This window comes from Ambystoma mexicanum, chromosome 8 (genome assembly GCF_040938575.1).
Source record: "Ambystoma mexicanum isolate Mex_15411 chromosome 8, UKY_AmexF1_1, whole genome shotgun sequence".
NCBI classification, from domain to species: domain Eukaryota; kingdom Metazoa; phylum Chordata; class Amphibia; order Caudata; family Ambystomatidae; genus Ambystoma; species Ambystoma mexicanum.
In genome coordinates this window covers 50,879,063-50,894,521 of record NC_090929.1, presented here as the reverse complement: position 1 = coordinate 50,894,521, position 15,459 = coordinate 50,879,063, and the positions used below count along the sequence as shown (strand labels likewise).

At 51.9% G+C, this 15,459-nt stretch overlaps 1 protein-coding gene across 3 annotated transcripts in view; it reads right to left on the bottom strand.

Annotated features, from left to right (window-relative positions):
- FUBP3 (far upstream element binding protein 3) overlaps window positions 1-15,459 on the bottom strand; it is a 320,256-nt gene that overhangs the window by 73,072 nt on the left and 231,725 nt on the right. For all 3 annotated transcript variants that reach the window (XM_069609266.1, XM_069609265.1, XM_069609264.1), the window contains 3 exons: window positions 11,919-12,021; window positions 11,173-11,273; window positions 10,678-10,819 (listed from right to left, as the gene is read on the bottom strand). In XM_069609266.1, coding sequence (XP_069465367.1) covers window positions 10,678-10,819; window positions 11,173-11,273; window positions 11,919-12,021 — 346 coding nt within the window. The remainder of the gene's footprint in view (window positions 1-10,677; window positions 10,820-11,172; window positions 11,274-11,918; window positions 12,022-15,459) is intronic.

Below are 15,459 nucleotides of genomic sequence, written 5' to 3'. Positions count from 1 at the left end.
AAAGAAAAAAATCAGTATCAGTTTCGTTTCTGATCGGTCTTTCGTAGCAATAACCAATCACTGGTCTCTGCGTCATACTGACCACAGCCAATGACTGCCCTCTACCTAAGCACCGCCTCTGGCAGCCATCTTCAGATTTGGAAGCACGTGAAGTGGCAGTATGACCAAGTGAAGAGCCGCAGAGGGGTAGGCGGGAGGGTTCGCATGTGAATCCATGCAAGACCCATGCTGGAGAACAACAGTTACAGGTAAGTAACTTGTTCCTTCTCCAGCATGGGGTCTGGCATGGATTCACATGCTCATGAATAAATACATAGCAGTACACACATGCACAACCACGGGAGGTGGCAAAGGCTCAACATTAAGCATCTTACCTCCTCACCAGGCTCACAGGTTGCGCAGCACTGCTTGGCCGACCCTGGACTCCTCCCTGGAATCCCGATCGACGCAGTAGAATTTCGTGAAGGTGTGCGTCGACCTCCACGTAGCAGCCCTGCATATGTCCAGCAGGGGCACACCAGAAAGGAACGCCGTGGTAGCTGCGATCGCTCTGGTGGAATAGGCTCTCGGACGGCCAGGCAGCGGTCGATTTGCCAACCGACGACAGTACATGATACAGCCGGAGAGCCATCTGGAAATGGAAGCCTTTGAGAGAGCCTTCCCCTGATTGACAGGTCCAAAGTTCACAAAGAGTTGTGAGGTCTTCCGAAAACACTTCGTGCGGTCCACGTAGAACTTCAGCGCTCTAGCCACATCCAGCGAGTGCAAAGTCCTCTCAGCCGGCGACGAAGGCGATGGGAAGAACACAGGCAACACCAAGGGTTCGTTGAGATGGAAGTCCGACGGTTCCTTGGGCATGAAGGAGGGGTGCGTCCTGAGCACTACCCTCATGTCGTGAAAAGTCAAGTACGGGGCCTTGCAGGAAAGGGCCTGGATCTCTCCCACCCGTCGTGCGAAGGTGATGGCCACAAGAAACGCTGTTTTCCACGACAGAAACTTCAACGGGGCCGAGTGCAGAGGCTCGAACGGAGGTCCCATGAGCTTGGTCAGCACCACGTTGAGCTCCCACGGCGGGGCCGGGGCCTTCACTGGCGGGAACGATCTGAACAGTCCCTTCATGAACTCTTTCACCAGACGATGAGACCACTGGGACGACCGGCCCGTGGTTCTGGTGTATCGGGAGATCGCAGCAAGATGAATCTTGATGGACGCGTGTGCCAGTCCAGCTTTGGCCAGCGTCAGCAGGTACGGCAGTACCTGGGGAGCCGTAATCCGTAGAGGGTTAATCTTCTGTGCGTGGCACCAGACAGAAAACCTCTTCCATTTGTGTCCGTAGCATTTAAGAGTCGAGGACGCCCTTGCCTTTGCAAGAACCTCTGCAGTCGGCCGGCATGTCGTATCCTCCAAACTCTAGCGCTGCAGGAGCCAGGCCTGCAAGTTCAGCGATTTCGGGTCGTGGTGGAGGATGGCGCCTCCTTCCCTGGAGAGCAGATCCGGGTCCACCGGCAGCTCGATTGGCGGGGACGCTGACAAGTCCAGAAGGTCCGGGAACCATATCTGCCTCGGCCACGCAGGTGCGACGAGGATCATCCTGCACCGTGACCTCTTGAGCTGGTTGACGAGCCGGATTAGCAGTGGCAAAGGAGGGAACGCGTAGAGGAACAGGCCCTCCCAGGGGAACGAGAAAGCATCGCCCATGCTCCTCGCCTGGGGAACCTGCTGGCGAACCTCCGGCACTTGGAGTTCGTCGCCGTCGCGAACATGTCGATCTGGGGTGTGCCCCACCATCGGAAGAGGCGATCCACTAGATCCTGCCATAGTTCCCACTCGAGGCACGAGCGCAGCTCCCTGCTGAGTGAGTCGGTGATGGTGTTTTTTATCCCTGCCAGATGAAACGGCACCAGAAACATCCCTTGGGCGACTGCCCAATGCCACAGGTCCTGCGCCTCCTTGGACAGTGCTGGGGACCTGGTTCCGCCCTGTTTCCTGATGTAAAACATGGTGGTGGTGTTGTCGGTGAAGATCCTCACCACCTTGCCCTTGAGGGACGGAAGGAAGGACCCGAGGGCCCAAAACACTGCACGGAGCACCAGGACGTTGATATGTAGGGATTTCTATGTCGGGAGCCAAAGGCCTCTTGCGTGCAGATTTTCGGTGTGCGCTCCCCACCCTTCCAGGGAGGCATCCGTGGTCACTGTCTCCTGGTGGGCTGGGGTCTGGAAGTCCATGCCCGCCGTCAGATGCGCGCGGGTGCCCCACCACCGGATCACTCGTCGAGTGTGATCCTTTCCTCGAAGCTGCCCGTCGTTTGGATCCAGCGCGCGTCCAGTAACTCCTGCAACGGGCGCATCCGGAGCCTGCACATGGGAATGAGGTAGATGCAGGAAGACATCATTCCGAGGAGGGACTTGATGGACCTCACCTTGGCCGCGTCGGCCACCAACATCCGCTGCACCTTGCCCAGGATGGTCCTGGTCCTCTCCTCCGACGGGGAGGCCAGAAGGGACACTGTGTTGAGCCTCGCTCCCAGAAACAGAGCGTCTTGCGCGGGTACCAGGTGGGCTTTGGCGTAGTTCACGGAGAATCCCAAGTCCGTGAGAAGTTGGACGGGCCTTGCCGTGTGAACCACGGCGAGCTCCCTCGTCTTGGCTCGGATGAGCCAGTCGTCCAGGTAGGGGTAGACGTGGATCCCTTCGCGGTGCAGCTGCGCCGCCACCGGTGCGAGGCACTTGGTGAACACCCTGGGTGCCGACCGTAGTCCGAAGGGGAGGGCTTTGAACTGGTAATGACGCCCTTGGACCACAAACCTGAGGAATTTTCCGTGCCCCTTTAGGATGGGAATATGGAAGTAGGCATCCTCCAAATCCAACGACGACAGGAAGTCTCCTTCCTCCAGCTGACCCAGGACGTGTGTCAGGTTTCCTTCTCTTATTCAAGTTTCCTTTTTATTATTATCCTTTTCAGATTAGCTTTGTGTGGGTGGGAAGTTTTCCATTATAGTTGGTTAGGCCTCAACTTGTTGATTCAGAATCCTGGTTCTGACCCAAGGCAAGATGGAGCCTCACAGTGACAGCTCTGATTGGCTAGAAGACAATGCTGAACAACAATGAACATTCTAAACTGTCACTCTGTGCCTTTCATCATCAAAACCCCATCTGAGAGGACGTGTTCAGTGGCTGCTCCTGCTTTAGTATTGGGCCTGGTGGATTTTATCCTTCAGATCTCAGCAGTTGAGCGGCTACTTTCTTGGGGGTTCAGGAGAAGTCTTCAGCTGGCAGGAATTCGTTTTGAAGATAGGAAAAGCAGGAAATCTTTGTGAATTCGCTCAGGAGATAAGCGACTTTATTTCTACTGTAAATCTGTTCATCTTAACATTCTTCTTGAAAATTCGTTAAAAGTAGTGTTTCTACTAAAACTATTGAAATATCGGAGTGCGCTTGTGTTTCCAGTGCGGTGTTCCTTAGCGCGAGATTTTGACTGTCGCATGCGTATTCAAGTGAGCGCGTGCCTTCTAGCGTGTGTATTCCGAGCACGAGTAGAGGTTGGTCTCGTGCCATTTTAAACGCGCGTGTGTTTTATTGCGCGGGTGATCCTTTGCGCGAAAAGCTATACGCTGCGTGTGAAATACTAAGCGCGTGTGAAATACTAAGCGCGTGTGAAATACTAAGCGCGTGTGAAATACTAAGCGCGGGTGTACAAAGCGCGTGTGAAATACAAAGCGCGTGTGATTTTTAGCGCGGGTGTACAAAGCGCGAGAATCTGTTCGTCGCGTGCCATGTGAGTGCGCGTGTGTTTTTTCCATCGCGAGTGATTTTGCGCGTGAGAATCACTTCGTTGCGTTTGAACTCAATAGCGCGGGTGTTCTTATTTCGCGTGTCTCGCAGGAGAACATTATTGCACATGTGGACTATTGCGCGTGTGAATTATTGCGCGTGTGGACTATTGCGCGTGTGATTTTTTGCGCGTGTGGATATTTTGATCGCGCGTCTTCATCCGTTTGCGCGTGTTCTTCAACCAGGAAGATTTCTATGTGAAGTTCATCGATAATTTTAATGGAAATAACCTGCGTGTGCAGTTAGCACGTGTTTCCTCTTTCTTCAAGGATTCAAAGACTCAAGATAATTATAAATAGTTTGAAAAGTTTTGAAATGTCAAGAAAGAACATTTTAAAGACAATCTAATTGAACTACCAGTGCATGTTGGAAAAAAGACAAAGAACTAAGACTTCCAGTTTTGCCTAATGTAAGAAGTTGCTGGGAACTTCAAATATCGCAAGTAAGAGATTTTCAGCTTCTTAACCGCTTCTCTAAGAAATTTCAAGAGAAGAACCAGGTAGGATTCTCAATTATTAGTTAAGGATTAATGTCTTCCCATTCATAAGGTTAAGTAAGTGAATTAAGGAAGTGTATATGTTATTCTTTATCCTCTGCAGGTTCAGCACTGATTAGCCTTGACGCAGTCTGCCTGGTGTTGTTTTGTTGTCCCATTCCCCCTTTCCCTTTGGGGTGTAGTTTACAGAGCTGTATTGAAAACTAGTTCTGGGAAATACATCTCAGGGGGATTGTCGGGGGTTCAGCAGCTTCCGCGGATACAGGACCTCTCAGCCTGACAACGTGCTGGAGGGGGACCATCCGGAACTTTTGCGCCTTGATGAACTTGTTCAGACGTCGCAGGTCCAGGATGGGGCGCCATCCCCCTGTCTTCTTCACGAGGAAGTATCTCGAGTAAACTCGAGCCCCGAAGCCTCTTTGGGACGAGTTCGATGGCGCCCTTCCTGAGCATCGCCTTTACCTCCAGGAGAAGTTGAGGGACGTGAAGTTCTTTCCTGGCCACGGGGGGGGGGACGCGCGGACACCTTTGAAAATCGAGCGCGTGGCCCCGGGCCAAGGCGTCCAGCACCAAACGGTCGGTGGAGATGGACTCCCACACGCTGACGAAGCTCGCCAGCCGGCCCTCCCACCGGGGTGCTTTGGTGGGGGCCCGACCCCACAGCCGGTTCAATCCTGCTTCGACGAGGCTTTGCCGCCTGAGACGACGAGCGGGCCGCTTGACGGTAGGTGGAGAAACCGCCGCCGGAACCTTTGGAGACGCCCTTGCCTCTGCTGCTCCGAAAGGGCGTCCGTCGTTGTTGCAGAACTCCAAGGGCCCGGGCCGTCTCGGTGTCCGCTTTAATGGCCTGAAGGGAATCGTCCACTGTTTTCCCAAACAGGTTGTTCCCATCGAAGGGCATGTCCAGGACTCTGGTCTGAACGTCTTGACGGAAGTCCGTAGCCTTGAGCCATCCACGCCGCCTAAGGCAAACGCCGTTGCCCAACTGGCGGAACCCAGTGTCAGCGATGTCCGTCGCAACGGTAATGGCGTGGTCCGAAGCCACCTCACCTTCCTGCAGGATCTCCAGGGCCTCTGCCCTCTTGTCGTCCGGCATGAAGTCCAGCAGGGGAGCCAGTTTGTACCAGAGCTCCCTGTCGTAGCGGGCCACGATAGCCAAGGCGTTGGCCGCTTTAAGACGAGATGACTCTGCGTCCCATAGCGTCCAATTTCTTTCCCTCGCCGTCCGGTGGGGAAGTCGATGTGGAGGCCGCACCCCCCCGGTTTTTTCCTGGCCGCCGCGGAGACGACGGAGTCCGGGGCAGGCTGCGCCCGGAGGCACAGGGGGGCCGTGTCCGGGACCCGGTACTTTTTCTTGTACCGGTCTTTTCTAGCTGGCGTTGTGGAAGGGTTCTTGAGGAGGGTGAGGCCCTCATCCCAAATGTCGTCCAATAGAGGCACTGCGAGGACCGTCTTCCTCTTGGCCTCGCGCCGCTGATAAAGGAAACCTTCCTTCTCCTCAGGGCAGAGTTGGAAAAGCTCAGATGCCCTGGTGATCATGGAGTGGAACCATCCAATCTCGTCGGGCGGAGAAGCCCTGGTGGGAGGCGACGACGGTACATCCTCGTCGTATACCTAGTCGTCCGTACCCGTCGCTGCCGTGTCAGTCCCCGTATCATCCCCTCGGGTGGACGGGGAGGAGGGCTGGAATGGGCGCGACGGCTGAAAAGGAGGCAGAGGGTGGATCCTTCTTTTCTTGGTAGGGGGAACCCCAGAAGGTCCCGGTTCTGGGTCCCCCAACGGGAGCGGTTCCGTCGGCAATGGTAGTCTCGTCCTTATCTCTGAGCATAAGGACTGTATAGCCAACAAAATGGCCGCTGAGTTGTCTCGCGGCGCTGGCAGAGGGGAATCCGACGGGCGATCAGGGACCTTTGACGATGTCGTCACCTGCGTCGGGATCCATCCCGACGGGCCGGTCTTCTTCCACGCCGAGGCCGTGGCTTAAGACCTCGACCAGCTCCTCCTCCGAGGTTGAGGCAGAATCTACGACGACGCCCTGCCCCCCCCCCCTTTTTCTTCCCCATGGGGGATTTCACGGGGGTCCTATCGATGGGCACAAAAGGACTCCCTCCGAGGTGGCAGGGAGACTGAGCCCCGAGGTCGCCACCACTGGTGTAGCCTCCACAGGCTGAGGCAGGGCCGCCGCGACAGTTTCGATAGAGGGCTTGGCCGGATGGATTAAGGCCTTCACCACCTTAGGTGCGCTCACCGCCTTATCCTTGGGGGGGGGGGGGGGGGGGGGAACACTGCCTCGCTCCCCCTCCGAGCTCGACCGGGGCCTCTCCAGGAGCCTCGCCGGGTGCTCGGCCTTCCTCTTACCCGACCCAGAGCGTTGGCTCGTGGTTGATGGTGCCGGGGAGGGTGCGCCCAGCCTGGCGCCCGTAGAGCCCGACCGTTCGGCGCTCCCGGTGCCAGCAGACTCGCGGTGCTTGGCCTTATGTTGGACCCCCGTCGCCGGGGCGTCCTCAAAGGTCTTAGAAGACCGCTCAGATTTCTTCCTCTTCTTCTCGCCGGACGGGCTCTTCCCTTCCAGCCAGTTGGCGAGACGTTGATGGCGGTCCTTCATGGTCCGCTCCGACATGTTGCCGCAAAACGCACAGTCCTTCTCCATGTGCGTCTTGTCCTCATGTAGGCAGTAAAGACAAAAAGTGTTCGTCCTCCTTGAAGACGTTTTGCAGCTGGCATCCAGGGCAGACCCTGAACAGCTTTCCGGGCGTCGAGCTTCCCTTCTCCTGGGCCATGACCGGGCCTGAGAAACTTCTGGAGTCCTCCAAAAGCGTAGCTCGACGAAATCTTCACCCTTGAGGGGCTTAGACGAATCCGACACGGGTCCCCGTTGATCGGATGGAGAGTCGGTGGAGCTTGAGGCTCTGACCGAAAAAACAAAGTTTTTGAGAAAAAACGTGAAAAAAATAGCACTAACGCTCGAGAGCAATAGCACGAGGATCCCAACACATGAACGTGCGGTAAAAATCTGAAGATGGCTGCCAGAGGCGGTGCTTAGGTAGATGGCAGTCATTGGCTGTGGTCAGTATGACGCAGAGACCAGCGATTGGTTATTGCTACGAAAGACAGATCAGAAACGAAACTGATACTGGTTTTCTCTTTACCGAGGATTCCCAGCCTGACGACGGGGAATATTCATGAGCATGTGAATCCATGCCAGACCCCATGCTGGAGAAAGAATGTTATTCCTCTTCACCTTGCAGAGATGATATAAGTAGCCTTCCTTCTACTCGGTGTGAGCTGAAAAGCTCTGATGCTCGGGCAATCACTGCGTGGAAAGATCTTACATCATCCGGTGGAGAGGGTCTGGGCGGAGGTGACCGGAGATTCCCCATCCTGCTGTCATCCGTGCCTGTTGCTGTATCTGACTCAGTCTCCATTGGGGAGGAGTGGGTGGTGGCGGATGGGGCGATTGGTTGCATGGAGGCGTAGATAGCCCCCTCTTCTTGGACAGCGGTTCCCTGGTGTCAATGGGGTGGCTGGTACTGGTGCCGCAGGAGGAGCAGGCAGAGGGGTCTCCGGCATCCTCGGTCTCAGACACCAGTGTGTGGAGGGTTAAGAGGCTGTCCAGTGAAAGGTCTCTAGGGGTGCTAGGTTCTGGGCCCTAGTCGTCCCAGGAACCCTTGTCACCTCAATAGATGTTAACCCAGTTGTTGCCCCACTTGAGGGGCGAGTCCCTGGCGTTTCCCTAGTCATCGCCCTCCTGGATGGTGTGTGCGGAAAGGATCATCCTTCGATGAAGTGCCCGCCCCCCTTCGTGTCTAGAGGGGTCAGTCTCGGGCTGAGGTCCAGCATACTCTTCTCAGCTGGCTTGCTGCAAGCCTCCCTCCTGGGAGGCAAGAGACACCGTGGCCGTCAATGGGGTACCCTACGGCCTAAAAAAGCGCAGTCACCACAACTTAGAGTGATTGACTTCACCTGGTGCACCTGGGCCTTCATGGAAAGGCTTTTTCCTGGTTGAGTTTGGCCTTTTCCTTCGGGGCCTTGTCGGACCAGTCTACCTTGGCCTTCGGTCACGGGTGGGTCAACACTGCACCCTGCTTGGTCTTCTCTGGATTCTCTCTCTCAACTTCCCCAGGGTAGTTGACTTCCTCTTGGAAGATCGAGTGGTGGCTGGAGATTGATGACGATCGGGCCTTGACCGTCTTGGGCCCTGCAGCATCAGCAACCCTGACGGAAGCCAGCTTGCAGTGCTTTGTGTTGTGCCCCCATGTGTGGTGCGTCCTCAATGGACTTGAAAGCCCACTCAGGTTTGCTGGATCCAGGAGAGGCATGTCCCTGGGTGCCACCCGACGTAGAGGCCTTGGACTCCAGCCATGCTCCCAACCGCGCAAGTCTATCCTTCAACGTGCGCTTCGAGAAGCCAAGGCAAACTCACATCATCCTCCTTATGAGTCGGGTATACCGAATGAGGCGTTTGGGTAGTCAATCCCGTTTAGCGGAATTAGGTTTCCTAAACATTTTACATTTATCTTGAAGGGTAATAAAAAGGCATCAATTCTACTTTTCTATCTAGAACGAATGGCTTCATGTTTGTGGAAATTTTAATTCATATTCACAAACATAGCCCCTCAGGCCATGAGGAAATGCTTTCCCAGTCTGCAGTCATTCTAACCCAGATGGTCAGAATTGCCTGTATGCATGCTGAAAGAGGCGAGGCTTTCCCAGTCTGCAGTCATTCTGACCCAGATTGTCACAGGTCTGTTTTTAATGCAGTTTACCCATTTGTTCCTGCACTTTTAACTTGTTTTGCACTGTACTTCCCTGCCTCACCGTCCCCCTTTTCATGTTTAGCACTTGCACGTTCTAAAACGTCATACAACCTAGTCAGAGCGTTTAGTTAGTTTAGTCCCTTCTACCCACCCCCGTCCACTGCAGCATTCGGAATGTGCAAGTGCCAAGTTGGTTTCATTCCCCCAACCCCCTCACCCCCACATATCTTGATGCACCTTGAAACAATCCGGTTGTATAGTGCACATTACAAATAACCAGTAAATAAAACCTATTAATTTTATATTGTGGATGTATGATCAACTGAATTTGTTTACCTGTCGAAATAGTTTCCACCATAACCAAAAATGCTCATTTTTCGTTCATTTATATCATAGACCATGCCTTGAGGAATGCCGTCTCAAATGCATTGCTGTCAAATTACGAATTTAAACGGACGTTTCCATTAATTTAACATGTGTTATGATCACAATAATAGAGTACATAGGTTTCTTCCTACAGACTGCAGCCATCAATGTGGGAAAGGTTCCTATGGTCCCTTTGTTTAGATGTATTGGCAGCAGCCCACAGCAAGGATTATTTAGGTGGCCAGCACCCGGAATCTACATTAATATGGACTATTTTTCATAATAGAGATGGTGCTCCTCACCTCCCAGAGCCCCTTCAAGATCTTCCATCATCTGGATCAAAAGGAGCCAGAAACACTAGCCCCCCCCTCCCCCTTTGAACCATTACGACACCTGCACTTGTATCAAGTTCTTGGGGGTGGGGGGGGTGTGATTTGGAATGTTCCCATGGTTAGTTCAGTGTAGAGTGCACTCCCCACACTGAAGTCCGCACCCAAGAGCTCCTAAGGCCCACACCACCTCCAATAACGTTGACGAATCCCTCTGAAAATCGGATACGTGATGGGTAATTGGTGATGGTGAAATGGAGGCCGTGATTAAGTTGCTGTACAGGCTGGGTTTTGAAAAGTGACTGGCCGAGGCCTGCTGTCAGTTGCCAATGCTCAGACCATCATCATCATCATCGACGGCGCCACAGCTCCGTCCCCTTGCATGGTATTTGCTTAGTGAGGCCATCACATTACACAGGCAGGTTGGTGGGGCAAAGTCTAAAATAATGACTCAAACCCAGACAAAGGTGAAGAGAAATTCACAAATTGCAGGAATCGGAGCACGAATAAGTGAAAAATTACTCGCACTAATTAGTGTCAAATTCTGTTCCAACAATGCACTGCTGCAAAATAAAAGTATGAAGGGGCACCGTCTAGTCCATTCTGTAGTCTCCCAAAGTTGGTATGTATCTGCCTATCCCCTCTTACATCAAGTGAAATGTGATTTGAGAAAGGTGCACGAGTACTTCGGTCCAGGCTCACCACCCCTTACTGCTGCTGTGGCCCAAGGCATCCACTACAGGGCTATACGGGACATGGTCACAGGTTCAAACCCCGGCAGGTCCATTCGGCCCTTCACATGTCGGGCCAACATGTGCTGTCAATAGCACCAAGATGCACATCTGTACAAATAGTGTTACACTGCAAGTCAAAGCTACAATCCAGGCTTCTCATACCTTTTCCAATCACAAGGCCACACTTGTCTGCTGGCACAGAGTATGTGATTTCTTGCATTCCACCAGGCGTACCGATACTCCAATCCACACGGCTTCGACCTCTACCTCGCGCAACAGCAATGCTTCCAAAGCCGTCCCTTTCCTGATTAAAAAACACAGTAAACATGAAATCCAGAGACAGGCTGCTGTACAAAGCAAACGAGAAGCAACCTGGTGCTGCAACAGCTGGGCTGTTAAGCAAGCATACAAATTTTGATGGACACACCAAGAGAATTGGACAATGAGCATGTCACCTTACACACAACCAGTAGTTCCTACATCGGCAACGTGTCCTTTCATTTAAAAAGCCTACCAGTGACTTTAGGCTCTCCTGAGCAACAAGTGAATTGCAGGATGCCAAAAATGCACCTACTCCACAACCGGTGTCAATACCCATGAGATCACCCTGGATTAAGCGGCCACAGACATACCACCTTGCAGTTGTGCAGGCCTTACCTGTGCTGTTAAAATGAGCTCATTAATGATGTGGGCAGCATGCTGACATCGATCTGGCAGTCCCATGACCTGCGCTACCCGCTCCGGACTAATGCCATCATCTAAAAAGGAAAATGGAACACCAAGGTCATACTTTGAAAAATAAAATCCATTCACACCAAACACTCGCTTATTAACGCCATGCGCTTTAGAGGGGCAATCACGACAGTGTTGGAGGCCTGCACTAGCACATACATTCTGTATACATCATGTAATCAAGAAAAAGCACAGCTGCAGAGTCAAACATGAAATATTGATGGCATAGGAGCCAAAGTTTCTTGGTTATCCGGAATAAACCAAAGCGCAGGGGATGGTTAGCAGGGATTGTCCACAGTGTGCAACACATGCAGCATTTTAAGGAGACTGAAGCAAAAAGGGCATGTATAAACGGGCACAGATGCATACGCGTTCTGCAAGTTTCCCAATGCTCCGTCATGCACCGTTCCTGGTGGGGAATAGCAAAGCAGGCTTTTCTAAGCTACAAGAAGGAGCACCCAGAGGGGTCTCACCCCTGCTCTAGTAACACTAGCGCATAAGCACGTGGTACACACGTGAATATGCTATAGGGACACATGCTACGCAAGAGCACTGCCACCTCAAATTAAAGAGCCAGGACACTGCAACGGCATGAAGCAGCCTCAATCCCACAAGCATACAGACATCATCCAGGCTGCCCACAAAGCAGGCTAACAAATGCAACCACCAACCTGGCTTGAACTGAATCCGGACACCTGCGTCATTCTGGATCTTTTTAATCATCTCCCCATTCCTTCCTATCACGATTCCCACAGCGAACCTTGGCACCGAGACCTGAGGGGCAGGAGGAGAACCACACAGTAAGAGACTGAAACAACTGGCAACAAAACCAGACAGTGAGGGAAGGAAAGAGCAAAGCAACTGAAGCACACGGCGACAGCAGAAAAGACAGATTGGCAATCACAAGTTCATTGATAAAGCCAGTGACTTGAGAAAGTCAACAAGCATGCCATGACTAATCTAGGAATAAAAGGATAAAAAATGGAGGCAAGGAACACGACAGTTCAGAGCAGCAGACAAAGCAAACCTACAAGAGAAGCTTCCCAGCATGAGTATACTTCAGACACCCACTGACCATTTAAACACCGCCTTAACCCAAATCCCACCCTGCCCGCTGGAACCCATGTGATAACTTGGCACCATATTAAAAAATGGCATTAAAGGAGAGAACGAAAACATACAAGGACAATTGGTAGTTGAAGGCACCAATTGTGCGCTTCAGTCAAAAGAAAAATGCAAAGTAGCCACAAGACCACATAACCCCAGTCTTGGGTTAGCTACAATTTAGGGCTAACATGAACATCCAGGCTAAATTGGCAGAAAAAAAAGCATCCAGTCCAGAAGTCTAAGGCTATTTCTGCTAGGGCTTTGCACAGTCCTGTGTGGTGTTCATTTCTGCAGGCTGTACCAAGGCAACATGGTTAAAAGATAGAAACGACTACATTCTATGAAGACTGAGAAAGCCTGAAGAAAAAAAAAGTGTAAATGGGGGAAAATGGGAATACATTCCAAATTCAAACGAGTGAATAAAAAGGGTTTTACTAATGTAGCATATAGTTAAAATAGGCACTTCATGCAGATGAGTTCAGTATCACAGGTCTGCCTCATGAATATCTCCGAGTGAGAACTGCGAAGCCATCTGCATGGAGAACGGACAGTCAAATACCTTGCTAGCCCAGCCTCGGACCAAACCAGAAAGATCACAACTGCTGGTCACACCAGCAAAGAATTCCTACCCCCTCCATCAGATACCTTCGTTAAATTCATCGACTCCAAATAGCTACAGGAGCTCACGAGCGCACTACAAAAAAAAATTATCTTCCCCAGTATTATATTTTTAAAATATGTAAACAAACTGAGGGGCATTGCCTGCCTCACCATCAGTCTCGACTTGTGTTGAGATTTGTTATTTGCACCTTTCCCTCCATAGACCTCTATGGGACACCCTTCTTTTTTGCTAGTTTGTGAACTGTCCTGAATGAGCCTTTTGCTCATTCTTAAGGGAAAACGGACCAGTCAAAGATGTCACTACTGAGAAACTAAGTTCCTTTTTGGAAATCTTACAGTTTTACACATGCACACACACAGTGAAGTGCAATTATGATACTTGCATCCTATTTTCCCCTTTTGGGTTTATGGTTACTATGTGTCCCTAAGAAGCTAGTGCAGCAGTGATGTTTCTGTAATTTCAAAAAAGATAGCCTTGCCACAAAGTTTATGCTTTTCTTTGCCTATCCACCAGCCGTTCAAGTCAGAAAAACCTATATGGTATTACATTTTGCAGGGATAGTTGCCGATTTCGCGGGCTAGTGTATGTCAGCCTGGGGGAAGGGGCTGACCTGGTCCCCATTCCACATTCCCTGGTGCCAGAAAGTCTGTTGCTGGGTAGATGCAGAACCCAATGGTTGCCCATGATTGGACAACCACTGGCTGTTTCAATGTGGAAACTAGTTAACATTGGTGGGCTTGAATTGGCTTCGACTCATATGGATAAAAGGAAGACTACTGCAACCATTAATGAGATCTACCTTGGATCCAGGATTTCCATGAAGAGCAGCCCACTGACCACCAGACTACTGGAAGCTGACCAGCATCAACTCAAGTAAAGCCACACTCCTCTACCTTCTCTCTGAAGACCCTTGTTGGTGCTTCAACCAACTAATCTCGACCTCTGCCCAAGGATTTGTGCCTGCAGAGCCTTTGCGAGTCTCCTGGAACTGCCTCTGGTGGACTGGGCAGATCACCTCTGGCCTACATTGGCCAGCAGTCACCATTGCGAGTTGTGCCTTAGAACTTGGCGGGTCCTCAGTTTGTGGCAGAAGTCATCTGCTCCTGAATATTCAGCTTCCGATCTTCAAGGGAGGCTGCGTTGGAGCCCCTTGCATTAGTCGCTGAAGGATCGCCTGTTGCCACCCGATTGTGGCATCCGGAGGACAGGGGAAAAGCGCAAACTCAAGGACTATTCCACATGTAATACCCAGTGTGTGATATATTCCATCAATAGTTCTTGCTCCCTTCTCTACATAGGTCAAACCCGCCGTAATTGCAATAGGTGTAGCAGTAGAAAAAACTTCAAAGAGGCCTACTGGATTGATAAACTTGAGTCTCCCATGGTTTGAATGAGGAATTTGATTGTTAATACTCCGTCCCATCCCCTTTCCTCCATACTTCTGAAACATTCCTCCGTCCTGTGGGACGGGACCAGAGCACTTGTAAAAAGCATCACATTTTCCCGAAAATGTGTCCTTCCTTTTTTCGTGGGGTACAGCATGCAGCTGTAACCCCACCCTCCTTAGCTCCGCCCAGTGCATCACCCATCAGTCCTCATCTGTGCTCTTTTGGGACTGGACGCACTTGCATCTTCAGGAGATTCTTTTCCTTCGTGTCCTCTCCTGCTCCAGCTAGCGGTCGTGAGTGTCTATGCCGTTTGTTAGATTTTCCTACTTGTTCTTGACAGCGATGCTTCGCAAGGGCGGAGCCCCACCCTCTTTGCTTAGAGTGTTTGGGTCCGGACCACCGGTGGGACTCGTGCTTTTACTGCAACTCCCTTTCTGTCCGGGTGCTTCGTCATTTGGAGTGGAGGTGTTCCAGCGCGTTCCCCATCACATTTTCTTACATTCATTGAAGTAAAGAAGAAACGCCCGGTGAGTTCTTTACTTTTTAGAGCACCCCAGCCGGGGGACTCCTTTCCGGTCCGGGAGGAGCGTCAAGAGCTCCATTACCGGGTTTGCCCTGCTGTGCCTTCTAGGCCTAAGTGTACCAGAGTTTTCTCCAAGGGTCTCCGTAAGGGACCTACTGACACCGGATGACTATCTGAGGCCCCTCCTGTGGGGGCTATTTGTGGGCCCAGCTCGGCTGTGGGTACTGGAGCTTGCTTCGAGGTCTCCCGGGTTGGAGCTTCCTATAAAAACATTGGGGTATGCCCCAAGGCCTATGTTGAGACTAAGTACCGAACAAAAGTTCAGGGCCTGGGGTAGGGCTTTAGATACCGGGCTCTGTTCCGAGGCCCCTCGTTTGGAAACTAAGGTGACCAACAGTTCTGAGAGGCCCGTTAAGGTTGTCGGTGAGGTGTGTTCCTCATCGCTCCCGTTCAAGCAGTGACACCAGACCTTTGGAGGGGGCACGGAGTGAGGTCTTGGACTGTAATTCCTCAGTTACCGGCAGTACCAAGGTCCTTCCCTTGAAGGCTTCTTTGGCTGTTAGCATGTCTCA